At 43.3% G+C, this 13,966-nt stretch overlaps 1 protein-coding gene across 2 annotated transcripts in view; it reads right to left on the reverse strand.

The window, feature by feature from the left end:
• The window catches only part of adamtsl4 (ADAMTS-like 4), a 36,191-nt gene extending 23,359 nt beyond the window's left edge, over positions 1–12,832 (reverse strand). The window contains exons 1-4 of one of the 2 annotated variants that reach the window (XM_061050414.1): positions 12,466–12,832; positions 10,797–10,860; positions 6,357–6,967; positions 4,500–5,220 (exon numbers count right to left, since the gene is read on the reverse strand). In XM_061050414.1, coding sequence (XP_060906397.1) covers positions 4,500–5,220; positions 6,357–6,967; positions 10,797–10,860; positions 12,466–12,488 — 1,419 coding nt within the window. In that variant the 5' untranslated portion in view covers positions 12,489–12,832. The remainder of the gene's footprint in view (positions 1–4,499; positions 5,221–6,356; positions 6,968–10,796; positions 10,861–12,465) is intronic. The other variant, XM_061050412.1, reaches the window with a different exon arrangement.
• Between the last annotated feature and the right edge of the window lie 1,134 nt (positions 12,833–13,966).

Consider the following 13,966-nt stretch of genomic DNA (forward strand, 5'->3'; position numbering starts at 1 on the left):
CTTTTTCACTTTCTTACTGAGAGTCAGAGATCAGCAGCAGGTTATCACCCTGACATCTGTCCATTATGTATAATACTAGTTAGCTTAGCTTTGCATTTAATCAGTTAATTGAAGTGTATACACATGCTCTTGTAGTTTTACAGATCCTCATGTGTCAAACTTTTTCCTAGTCTTGTCATAGTTTTTTTAACACCTAGATGTCAAACTAGTCAGAAATTGACTGTTTCCTCCCTGTTTCAGAAGCTAAGCTGCTATTTAGCTTCATGTGTTGACTGTACAGCTTAATATTTACAAACTTGAGAGTGCTAGCAAACATGAAATCTAACTCAAGAAAGCACATAAGCGTGTCACCGGAATAACAAAGATTGAATTTTTCAAAATTCAAATTGAAAGAACACAGAGTGAGAAATGAGCGAGGGGATGGAAAGTGAGTGGGGAAAGGTGCAGAAAGACGCTGGAAATAAAAAGAACATGAAAGCAGGATTTGAGGGGAACTCAGAGTGCACAGGAGCTGATATAAACAGACTTTAACAAGCACAGATGCCTGCTTTTTGTAGAGAAACAGGTACTGTTGCTTGTTAAAAACACCAAAAGCAAACATAGAACAGATCAGCCTGAATGAGTCAGTGTGGTTTATTGTGTGCATGACTTAATAAACCTACACATCTGGGCCTGTTTGTCACTTCATGAGAACAACAGAGAGCCGGCCTGCAAACACTCATTAAAGCTGAGGAGTGTGGCTTAGTGATGATAGTTGGAATAATATATTTCCTGCATTATAATGCCTGAGGAATGACACACTGTGATTAGAGCATATGACTCTCATTGCAGCAGCCTGCAGCATGTTAGCATGCACGGTATACAACAACTCCTCAGGCGTCAGCTACAACTGCAAGGTCAATGACTTGTCTGTGTGTATTTGAACACAAGTAGTACACGTTGTTTGGTATTTTCTATTCTCTGGAGTGTATGTTTCTCTGTGTTATAGGTTGTGTTATATCTTTGCTGTCATCTTTATTGCAGAGGATGTGGAGGTACTTTTTTTCAGACCTCCAAGCACAGCTTATCTCTCGCTGTAGTAAGTGAAGTTGCTGCTGTCCTCGTGAATACGCAGAACTCTTTCACTCTGCAGAAAGAGGCGACGCGAAACGCAAAGAAATACAGCAAATCCCTTGACGACCTGCACGGAGAATTCTGGCGTCGGTTTTCTGATTTTGAAAACATTGAAAAGTCACTTCAGCTGGTGTCCTGTCCCCCTGTCAGAAGACCCTGAAACAGCACCACAGGAGCTGCAATTGGAACTGATCGATCTTCAGTCTGACTCCGTCTTAAAGGAGAAGTTCAGCTCTCTTAAACTGAATGACTTTTATGCTTCACTTAACGAAGCCACGTTTCCAAGCCTCCGGAGGACGGCACAGAAGATGCTGACTTTGTTTGGCTCGACCTACGTATGTGAGCAGGCATTCAGCGTCATGAACATCAACAAAGCCCCTCACAGATCCAAGTTAACTGACCAACAACTCGGATCTATCCTGACAATTACCACTACAAAACTAACTCCAGACTTTAATGCACTGGCAAAAAAGGGGGATCAACAACACTGTTCCCACTGAAACTGAACGTGAGTTTCTCTACTGTGTTTATTAAAATTTAAATTAATTAAATGAATGCATTTGGAAATCCTGGCCCGGCCCCTCTGTCAAATTTTAGAACCCATTGTGGCCCGCGAGTCAAAAAGTTTGCCCACCCCCATGTTAGACTCTAACATGACAGTGAGGTGACAAGAACGGCATCCAAAAAGCTTTCTCCTGATTTCTCAGACAGTTTTTGCAACAAATCGTGTTCTTTGTCACAAGCTCAATGCGGCTGGATAGCGACAGCCTGTGGTGGAGGACAGTCACAGAAAGAGAAAGGACAATATTCAGAGAGATTTAACTGATTTCTTCAAACTAAGGTTTTTTCTTCAAAATAAGGATTGGGAAGAGATTGAGTGAGAGAGAATACTCAAAGGGTTATCGAGACTTTTAAGAAAACCGCAGGAAAAGAAGTGTGTCGTTCTGAGCCTCTGATGTTTTTGTTTTTGAGGCAGCTTCTTTTCCATTTTCACCTTCTCCTCCCCTCTCTCTCTCTCTCTCTGACTGAATAATGTCTGCTCTTGTCACACTCTGCACAAAGAGACACACACACAGACACACACACGCAGGCTTTTCCATCAATCTTTCTCTTCCTCTGACAAAAACTTCCTGCAGAATCTTTTTCTCTCCATCACAAGCCATCTGTTGTTGCTGCTCACTCTTTCACTCTACTCTTCCCTACTCTGTCTCCCTCCCTCCTTACTCACCCAAACCCTCACCCGCTTTCATCTCCACTTCTTCTCTACCTCCCCATACTTTCCCTCCCCTCACCCTTTAGCTCACCCTCCCACTAGCAGATTTTTCTAAAAACAGAACCCTCTTTCACTACTACTTAGCTGCGTCACTTCCTTTACCCCCTACACATACACACATTACACACACACACACACACACACACACACACACACATGCTTCCCCTTTTCGCCCTCCTCATTTCCTCTGTCCCTCTCCTGGTTCCCCTCTTGCTTCTGTGAAACAGTAAAAAAAATATGTACACACAGCCAATCATACTTGTGGTGGGCCTCAGGCGCAGTTTGTTATGACAAACACACCTAACAGATAATAGGATGTGTCACACTCAGTCTGGCTCACTCCCTCAATCGCACACACACACACACACACACACACACACACACACACACACACACACACACACACACACACACACACACACAGACATGTATGGGCAAAGTCCTGCATTCATCAGAACATAAACCTATATTTTTAAGCAAATGTGGGCCGACAATCTTCTGCAGGAGCAAACAAGGCTGCAAGGGAGGCTAATGTCGGGTAAATATGTAACCTTATGAGTCAGGCTCAGCCATCACAGGACCACTATTAGCTTCTGGCACACACACACACACACACACACACACATACACACACACACAGCAAGTATTCTTCCAGCTACTGAATCTGTTTTAACATGGGTATTATCACACACACAGGCACAGAAAGAAGGAGAGACAGACAGACATAGAGAGAGAGAGGGATGAAAGAGGACGAGGCCGGCGGCCAAATTATCTTAACAGAGGGAAGTCAAGAGCCCAAGAGTGCCAACCTGGACCTGGCTTTAAGAGTCTACTTCCACTCGACGGAAGAGCTAGTTGTGGAAATAACTTTGGAGAGGGAAAATGTGTGTGGATGTGTGTTACTTCAATCTTATCATCTCCTCCTCCACTCTCACTTGAAACAGCTTGAAGGGGTCTGCTGGCATTAATAACCCTCCCAAATGTCACTCTGGGTATTTTTGTCCCCATGATCACATCTTAAAAAAGGGACACTGGTGTCCCTTTATAAGTTTGGGTTATGTTATTTATATCTCCTGCCTGTCGCCCCATGCCTCACGTGTGATATCTCAGAAATGGTTGATGCATTTGAATCCCACACCAAGAATCCCTGAACATAAATGATACTTTCTCAGCACTGCTGTTTTATTAAGACTCTATGGAAGTATCTATTTTTTGAGCTTGTGGTTGAAAGAGAAAATTCATTGATGTTGGAAAATATTAAAGATGGCACTGAATGGTTTGTGCATCTGATATATAAAAAGTTATTATCCTAGATTTAAAAAAAAAGACAGAATATAAACAATAAATTACTTAAAAGATAAGGATGTAACCTGATGTGTCTAAACTCTTTTTCCACAACATTCCCTCTCAATTTCACATTAAATTCAGTGAAATCAAGCGAAACATTCCTGTCTGAGTGAGGGTGACCTTACTTTCTCACTTGTGTGTTTGTGGGCGAGTTCGCCAATCACAGGCCTGTTTGGGTCTCTGGTTGCTCTCCTTGGCAGCACGTACGAAAACTTTACTACGGATCGCGCTCGCACTGAGAGGCAGTAAGAGGTATGAAGCAGGTTGCGACCCCAATCATCTCTGCAAAGCCCCCGAGCCAGACGTTACATCAGTGCACACACAAACACACACAGGTACGCAGACATATTCACACCCATGCATATGTGCAAACAGAAGCAAAAGGTTCTGAACAAACACGTGAAAAAGGGCAGGTGTATGGCTTCACAAGCTATAGGTGTGCATTTTGGTTGTGTACGAGGAAACACAATCGCCTTGGAGACACTTGCAGTCAGTTTCCATCCGAGTGCTCGTAGACAAGCAGCCAGTGTCAGGGCAGGGGAATGATCTACCTATCAAATACACTCTGCTGACCTTCAACTCTTCCGTTTATGGCCGCTTAACTGCTCCCTTCAACACATGCTGTGCGTCTAAATCAAGCTTGACTGCGGGCTGAATAAAGCAAAGACGATCAAGGGGATAAACACACTGAGACGCTGCTTATTAAAAGGGTGTTTGATCAGAAAAAAAGAGTTTAATATTTCTCTTGCTTCTGGGGTTTTCTTACCTGCGAGAAGCACCTGCGGTATTCCTTCTCTGGACCAGAGCATCTGTAAACCTGTGGAGTTCCTCTTCCTCCATCCCTGCCTGATTCGTCCCCCAGGTGCGGGGTGTGCTGGTGCTGCAGCGGGTAGATGTTCCCTGCGGCTGGTACCTGGTGGTTGAAGCCTGGGTGGAGCTCCCTGTCTCTGTGCGCGGCAGCAGAGCGATGGAGTGGCGTGGAAAAAGGCGAGGCGGCGGGAGAGTTAGGGCGCGAGAGGGGAGAGATGGGAGGAGGCGGGGCGGTGACTGAGTGCCAGTCGAAGCGGTGACGGCTGGATGGGAGAGACAGCGATGGGGACGAGGAGCGGGAGATGGAGTGAAAGTGCGGGGTTCGCTCCCTTGCCCTGCTGTGCTCTGTGTGAGCCTGTGCGGGTCTAACAAAGTGGCGATGGGGGATGCTGGCTGTGGTCGTGGTCATTGTGGGGGGTTCCTCAGCAGCAGGTCCCTCAGTGATCTCCTCCTCCTCCTCACTCCTCCTGGCCTCCCTGTCCTCTCTACTTCTCTTATTCTTCTCCTCCTCCTCTCTCCTGTTCTCTGTGGTGTCTTCACGTGTGGCCAGTTCAGGTCCTGATGTTGCACCTTCAGTTCCATTAGCAGTGTGGCGAGCCTGCCGGTTTGTACGATGAAGAGGCAGAGAGAACGGGACTCTGCCGTACCCAAACTGACCCGGACGGATGTTGGAAGATCTGTGTGAAGAAACATTGAGACAGAAATATTTACAGATGGGCGACAAAAGAAACACAGGCAGAGACATGGATAAGGAGAGAAACCATGGGGGAAAAAACAGCTTATGTTGGCTGTTGAACACGATTATAACCGATATGAAACCAGCACTCTGTGGTGAGAGTAATGCAGTGTCTGTTTGTGTGACAAAAACCAGGAGTAATGATGTAATGACGCAGCAGATACCAGAGGCCCACAAGGGCATAACTCAAGATACTGAAACATCATAATTAACCCTCTCTAAGGTCTCAGCAAAGTCAGCACTTTACTGTAAATAACATCAACCGAATGCTTTCTCAACAGGCCTTTTTGTTGTGTGATCTCTTCGTTGCTAAGTCTGGGCTGTCTCTGGTACATTTTAGCTTCTATTCTGCACTGAGGTTTCTCTGTTCAGATGTGGTGACTTTTCGCAGTTCATGCTGACTCTTTTGTTCTTCTGTTTATTCTAAACAAGCTGCTGTTGCTACTGACAGTGAGGTAAGACACTTCCTGTTAGATGGGGTCATTTTCCAGGGAAACATCAAATCTGAGTGCTAAGCAAAGCACATGTGGAAGTCCCCGTTGACTTTGAGTTGCTTAAATCAATGTCTCAGAATTAAAATAACATCTTTAGTAATTCATATTTTATGAGGCCAGTCATCACATTGATAATGTAATATTGACTGATTCTATTGGTATTACGCACAAATAATGACTGATTGGGAAATTATTATACTGGTAAAATTTTGGGCAACCTATAGAGTAAGGGAGAAAAAGTTTGAGATAGAAATTGACACAAAACTCTATACCGCTTTTAATCGGGACGTCATCTTTCTTTGCCAGTGCAGCTGTCCAAAGGTCTGGAAATTTCCACTTTTCAAGAACATTATTCATCCCAGTTGGCTTAAAATATATTGGAATTTTGGACATCCACATTTTTTCATGACATTTGTTTGACTCGCTCTGCTTAGGATGATTCTGGGATCGATTCATAGCTCATCTGCCACAAATGAATGACATCTGTGCTGTCACATCTGCACAGACACTCTCTGCATATACAGTTATATATATATATATTATGTGTGAGCTATAAATGCTTCATTTGCTTTGTCACGCTCACCTCCTGGCTGGTAAACCCTCCCGATTGGGGGAGATCGACCTCCTGCTCCCGCCCCCTCCGTTCCTGCCTGCTCCTGGATTGGTCGGTCTCCTGATGATCCGTGCCGGCTGGTTGTAGCCGTGTGACGGAGGCTGATACGGCGATCGGTAAACTGACATGTGGTCTTGATTGGTTGGGGAGAACTCTGACTGGTAAAAAGGAGGTGATGGATTGTCCTGTCCCAGCACAGGAGCTCCTCCTCCTCCTCCTCCTACTCCTCCTCCTCCTCCTCCATCGTTGGAATCGCGGAACAGCGACAAGCCTGGGTTGAGATTGGTGGGGTTCGGTTGGGAGTGATAAGATGGGCGTTGCCCAGGGTAACGAGGAGGGTAGTAGGGCCGCACAGGTGAGATGACTGGGCCTCCAATGCCCCCAGGCACGTAGCCCGCCCAATTAGGTGTAGAGCGAGAGAGGGGAGGAGCTTGGGGAGGGGGAGGAGGTAAACACTTCCTGATCCTCTGTGACACGCCCACACCGCAGGTCTGAGAGCATTCAGACCACTCTCCCCAGATAGACCACACCCCCTCTATAGGCTCCGCCTCAAACACCTGTCTGGACCGTCTGCCCGTCACCTGTCAACCGCACACATAAACACAAATACATAGACACAGACACATGAGAATTAGAGTATAATCAGGCAATGCTATCAAGTTGTGGTTTACACCCACATCTGTTCAGCACAGTCTCATATAAAACATGTAGAGAAAACTTTGAAGGAAATCCTGCTATCAATTAGTTTGGGATAAATCAATAGTTTCACCATTTCACCTTTACAATTCAATGAAATATGTAGTTAAAACATTTATTCAGAGGAGTTCAGAACTTTGATTGTGATTGGTCTTAAGGAAAATAAGAAGAATTGACACACATGTATAACCCAATACTTGTGTGAAACATTGTTGTTGTTGGAACAGAGGCAATAATAAACCAACAATTTTGTGTTTTGTATGACCAAATTGTGTTTTGCATTATTTTTTTAAATAAAAAAACATACATCAACAACCAAATAACCTGCAAAAATACTAATTGTGACACATCAATACAATCTGACCAGATTTTTTTTAATTAACTGTTGGCCAAGAAGAAACTCAAAATAAGTTCCCAGAGGCTTCAGTGAAATCTTTTTTTTTATTATTTCTAGGTCAATTCAACAGTTCAAAACCCAACATTTGTCATTCACTTAACATGTTTAATGAAGAAGGTAAGAACATGTTAACATCAGAGAGACTATGAACCTCTGGATTTTGGCTTAAGAATTCAATCAATCAATCAACTTATCAACATTTCAGCTCTGCTTATCTTGCTCCCTATTAAAGGCTATTTTTGTAGTAATTACCAAGAATCCGATGTGCTACATTTTCCCCATCACTACCTGTCAGACCCCCTGACAACTAAAGAGAGATTTTTAACAAAAGGTCATCTGTTCATTAGGTAAGCGCTCCATCATCACCACCTTTCAGCGCTTAGCGGTACAAGAAATCTGTGTGAAGCCACAACTTGTACCTATTCAACTTTGTCTTACTTTTTTTTGTTAACCTAGAACCACAGTAAAGTACTGATTAAATCAAATGAAATATCTAAAAAAGGGTTTTTCTCTACTAAACTGTTTAGAGTCTTTAATTTAATCCAGCAGTTGGAGCCAGAAAAGTATGACAAAGAGTTTCACTTTGATGAACTTTGATTCAAACCATCATCCTCTGTTTATTTTATACCAGTCTAAAACTCAGGGTGAATAAAAGTGGGTTAAATCAAGTTAAGCTTCTTAAAAAGTGCTTCTGAATTTCATGCCCCAGTGCTCTACGGCTGACAGAAACTCTGCTGTAAAAGAGGTGAAAACTGCCAGCCTTGGCAATATTTTAAAGAACTACTTAACTTTGCCATTGCAAAATCAGAAATCTCTGTGCCAACTTATTTCTTCACAGTCCACTGATGAGCTGCCGTCTTGTGAGTTTCCTTCCTTTTGAGTCCAACATAAAAAACCTGAACTCCTTGTAGTTCACGGGGGTTTAGAAGAGACCCAGTCACCTGCCAGCAGCTCATGAGCAGATGGATAAAATCAGCGGAGTGTAGTTAGTGTGAAAGCGCAGCAGAGAGGACGAGATTGTGGCTAATCTGGCCGTGCTTGTGTGTTTGTATGTTGGGAGAGCTTGTATGCTAGTGCCAGGCTGGGCTTTGATGTGTTCCTCTGCGGCTGAAGATAAATGTTTCTCTTCTCATGTCATAAGTGAAGCGTTGGCCTGGTTGGCACAGCAGAGGACATTAGAGCTGAACAAAAGTTTCCATTCAGAAAGAAGCAAAACATAATTCTGAGCTCCACTTCACTCCCTCTCTCGCTCTGAGTGTGTAAATGTGTTTGTACATGGGAAGAAATATGCACGCAAACATACTGTACAAACTGTTTGGGACAGGTGTAAACGGCAAACGTGTGTGTGCCTGATTAAAAAAAGTTCCTTTCTCTTGCTAAGCTGACCAGATTTTATGGGGAGACAAAGAAACAGAAAGGGGTGAAATGAGGGAGGGAGGGAGGGAGGTGTTGAGTCAGGCAGGCCTTAATGACTCTGAGTGTGTGTGTGTGTGTGTGTGTGCAATGTGTGTACTGTGTGTGTGTGTGTGTGTGTGTGTGTGTGTGTGTGTGTGTGTGTGTGTGTGTGTGTGTGTGTGTGTGTGTGTGTGTGTGTGTGTGTGAGGTGTGGTCTGTCATAATGGGGGATATCAAACCCACAGCTGCCTCATAATAACTGGGACCATTAATGAGCTGGGTGCAGTGACCTCTAGAGCTACTGGTTTAAACTCTGCCACACTGTCCCAGCAGACCTGTTCCCGCCTCGGACTGAAGCTGTGAATTCTGCCTCTGCTGTTATTTCATCCATTTAAACAAATGATCATACTGGTGTGATGTCCCTTTGAAGGTTAGGTTCCCATGTTGTTACACTCTGATTTAAAACAATTCCAACACATAGTTACGGACATTGAACTTTTTCCAGAGTTTTATACTTTCATTGTTTTTCTTTGTGCTGGGAGTTCTTGAATATGGAAACTGATTCTACCTGAGATTTTGTCTTGAGAACAAGTTTATTGTGAGAAACACATTTTAGAACCTAAAATTCCTTTGGAAATAAGTATTTAAGTTACAGTAAGAGAAAGGTTGTTCTACTAGATGTGAAGAGGTGTTTACTTCTATTACACTGGATTACAACCAAGAAAAGAGCTGAAATGCCTTGGCTCTATTGCAATCCCCCCCCCCCCCCCCAACAAACATCTTACAATAATTTATTTCATGATTATATACAGATTTATCTTCATGTAAGTGCAGTTAATGATCAACTCTTAGATGTTGGTTACAGCTCTATTCTTGCTTCTCAACTTGCTATTCAAACTGTTAACAAAGACCACAGAAAGAAAAGGACGTCTTGGCTGTACGTCTTTCATTGACAACCATTGACTACACAGGAAGCAGAAATAACTGGTATTTTGCCATCTTGGATGCAGTGGAAGAAAGTCTAGAAGGCAAATTTGACATATCATTCACTTTAACGTTTTTCATTGAACACAAATCCTACAGTTAGGGAGACATTATCAGTCAATTGGAGTCATGTTTCTGGTCACCTGACAAACTTGAATCCAAAATGTGCCCCTCCTTTTAGCTCTGATTTTGGTCTGTACCACTACAAAGAAATGGTAGGTATGGTTTTTTCGCTATTTCTGTCTTTCTGCGATTTGGTCGCTATCAGGTAATGTAGAGTGTCATTATAGAGCTGTATCACTGAAGAACAGCTGATGTGACGTTTGACAAATAGGGGGTGAGAGGCCTGAAAGGGAACAAAAACACCTGAGGGTCTGACAGCTAAACAATGTGCCGAAACAAACTTTAAAAGCAAGGGGAGCTGCACGCTCAGGCGATAATTCTCTGTGGATACATCTCTATCAGCAACCCCCTTTGACAATGCCATTTGAAACATGTCTATGTCACATGTGTTGCTTTAAAAAACATCTGTTACACCCAATTAAAGCCAAATACATCTTTTAGATTGTATTAGATTATTAGAAAAATACAAGGACACAATCATGAAAAGAGAGCTGTTTTCATTAAAAGCCCCTCACAAAAGGATGTGGAAATCTATGATTAAAAATTCTTTCTTAAGTTCAGCAGAAACTGATAGGAGGATTTGGCAGACTGGGTTGGTAAATTCAAGAGGCTGTTTTACAATTTTGAGGTGTTTTTTTTAGCCAAACCCCGTGATTTCTGAGACATCATGAACAGCAGGAACATTTAATGTGTCCAATAACTCTTTCAATCTTAATATGAGCCTTTAAAGATTGTCAGACTTAAAAACATGAATTTCCCCACCTTTCAGCCCTCTGTTGTCTGTGAATCTGGGTTTTAATGAGCAGATGACTCACCTTCTTCTTGGCAGCCTTGGTCACGGAGGTCGTGACCACCACAACGCCCCACAGCACATAGAGTCTGAGGAGAGAGGGACAGAGGCTGAAAGAAGTGGCAGATATACAGGATTTGAAACATCAGCAGGTTAAAAGAGGCATTTCATAGATGACATAGTAGTTCCATGACCTAAACCTTTAGTTTCTATATGCTGTGCGGACTCACACAGTCTTTCATTATGCCCTGTCTTGTGTGCATCAGCTTTCTTCAACCCTTTCTCCCTAAATTGTTTAAAAGCAGAGTCAAAAGTGTTGAGTGAACACCCAAATGTTCCAGTGACCTAACTGTACATGAGCGACCACTTATCCCACTTGCTTTCCCATTACAGGTGGTGTGTGGGCTCTGGGGAGGACGAACAAAAGTTTCTTTTTTTCCCTTCAGGGTTCACAGGCAAGCATCTCAATCAATCTGAGAATGCCTGGGAGGCCTTAACAAACTAATGGATTTTAACAGCAAGTACGTTTTCCCTCCGCATGCCTCTCTCTGGGACCAAACACACCCTGAGGATGTGGTTTTAACACTCACACAAAAACCGCATTCACAGGCACATTCAAATACAAAGTCATCTCGTATAGTTAGGGACTTTTTTTTTTATTTCATCTCTGATGTGGTTTACGGCGTGGGATGGTGTTGAGTGTTGCCTTTCATTTTGGGATTGACTCCTTAAATTTAACATGAAACCACTTTAGAAAACATAAAACACAACCACGGAGTGTGCAGTGCAAACGCTGTCCATGTGGGAAAAAAAGTGTTATCATCCTAACTCAGTGCTTAAAAGTGTTGTTTTTCCTTTCCAAGGTGAAAGATTTCAGATAAAAGAACTTGTATTGAAGGAAATTTTAATTTTCTTGTGCAGTCTTTACTTGTTAATCTCGGAAATCTCTATAAAACCACCAAGACAAGTGCATATAGGAAACAAGTGGAATATCATCTCTTCATCTGCCAAGAAAAATAGCATCAACAGGACTCTAAACACTCCGCTAAGATGGACATTTCAGCGCCCACCACGAGAACCAAACCATCACCACAACCATCAGTCCGCAGCCCACATGTAGTCAGAATAATTGCTGCCTTCTTCCCACTGTGGTGCACCGCCGTGGTCTCTGGAAGCTTCACCACACCAGTCTAAATAACTAGCCCGAAAAACACAGACAAAGGTCCCGCACAGTCCGACACAACAGAGCCGCTCAGGCCGAAGTAACGACCCCCTACCCGGGTCCACGTTTCCCCTGGCCGCTACAGTGGCACATTGTAGAATAAACTCAGAGCTGCGAGGACAGAGAGAGGAGAGGATAGAGAGAGCTAAGAGAAAACTCACAAAAACTGCCCTGGGAGAGAGAGAGAAGGAACACTTCAAACCCAGATGCCGTCGGTTAAATTCCGATCATATATCTCGCATGGCGCTTTTGCGCAAGGAGAAAGCGTCGTGCGTAAAAGCCAAAAAGTTCGGGGGAAAAAAAAACTTTTTGGAAACTTCAGCAACCATACCAGCTGAAATGAAATAAGGATGCGAACATCCACATGTGTGTGTGTGTGTGTGTGTGTGTGTGTGTGTGTGTGTGTGTGTGTGTTGTGATCAACCTAGGCTGAGAGAAGCAGCAGGTTGCAGCTGTAGAAGTCAGATTTTACCTGAATAGTAAACTGAGCCGCATGCTCCTCCAAGAAAAGTCTCCAACAACAAGTCTCCAACTCAGCTGCTATTCACCGCGATTGATTATCAGTCCAGTGTAGTGTTTGGTTTGTGGTCCGTTCCGGTCTGCGCAGTCCTGAAAGAAACGTGATGAAGTCTTGCTGAAGGATTCTTCAGCCTTACTCTCTCTCTCTCTCTCTCTCTTTCTCTCTCTCTGTCCCCTTCCTCCTGTCACAGTCACTCCCCGTGATTTTTGGAGAGTGGGAAGGGTTCCTTTTTTTTTTTCTCTCCTTCTTTCAGTCCGTTCACTCGACAACTTTTTTTTTGTTGGATCCTTATTATAAACTGGTGTGACGCCTGGCAGCCAGGGGGCCAAGGGGAGAGAGAGCGAAAGGGGGGAGACAGGAGACACAAAATGGACAGATTACACAACTCTCTCTTTTTCACATGCATTCACTCCCACTGCAGCTCTCTCTCTCTCTCACTCACACACACACACACACTCACACACACACATGCAACACTATGGGCCCTGACTAAGCTATAATAACTCTCAGAGCCGCTTTCCTTAGTTGCACAATCCAACATAAGAATGCTCCATTGTACTGGGTCACACTGATCAGTAGTAATGATCTGCTCATTGTCGGAAACAGTCCTGAGCTGGCAGCATCTGCAGCAGGGACACTTTGTTGGGGAAGTGCACGGCTTTATGGGCTCACCATTGTGCCAATACAAACTGTAATTGTTCTGCAGCAAAGTGGAAAAGAGTTATTTTTAAATCTGTACCCCGCGAAATATGGCTGTGGTCTTAGTGGCAGCATGTTGTGTTGCAAAAGTTACATTTGAATGTTATAGGGATAGGTCTGTTTTCTCAACAGTTAACCACTTTAAAAGAGCTCAGATAACTACACCCAAGAGAAATGACACTTCTGAGCAGGAATTAGGAGTCTATGTGTGTACTATATATGTGTGTTAATGTGTTTGTGGCATCTTCTTCTTTGTGGTTTAAAGCAGATGTGAAAACTGTCGGGTGTAGTTGGTTTTTATCCACCATATAGTCCCAGTCATTCAGTGCAGTTTTAGTCAGACCAAACACGGCCCACAGGGGACAGGTGGGGGTAAAAAGTGACACAGAGGTGGAGAAGGAAAACAGAAAAGTGTTTTCTTCCAGGATAAAGAGCTTTGTAGAGGCAGATGTGTTGTGGTTTAGTGGGAAGACTCATGGTGGAATGTAAACTAAGCATTTACAAACCGTCCTAAATCTGTTACGTTTTCTTCTGTAATCAGAGTTTTTTTTAATTTTAAATGCAATATAGGCAAACAAGGAATCGTTCTCTGACTATTTGTCAGAAATGTTGTGTATTGATGTGTTAAAGTTCAACAACTTGTCTGATTGAATGATTGATTGATTGTTTTGCAGTGCTGATTCCTCAACTCAGTTAGAATTGTAATAAAGAAATCGTAAATTTCAAGCTCTGAATATTTTGAGTAGAATAAACA

Source organism: Labrus mixtus, chromosome 11 (genome assembly GCF_963584025.1).
Source record: "Labrus mixtus chromosome 11, fLabMix1.1, whole genome shotgun sequence".
NCBI classification, from domain to species: Eukaryota; Metazoa; Chordata; class Actinopteri; order Labriformes; family Labridae; genus Labrus; species Labrus mixtus.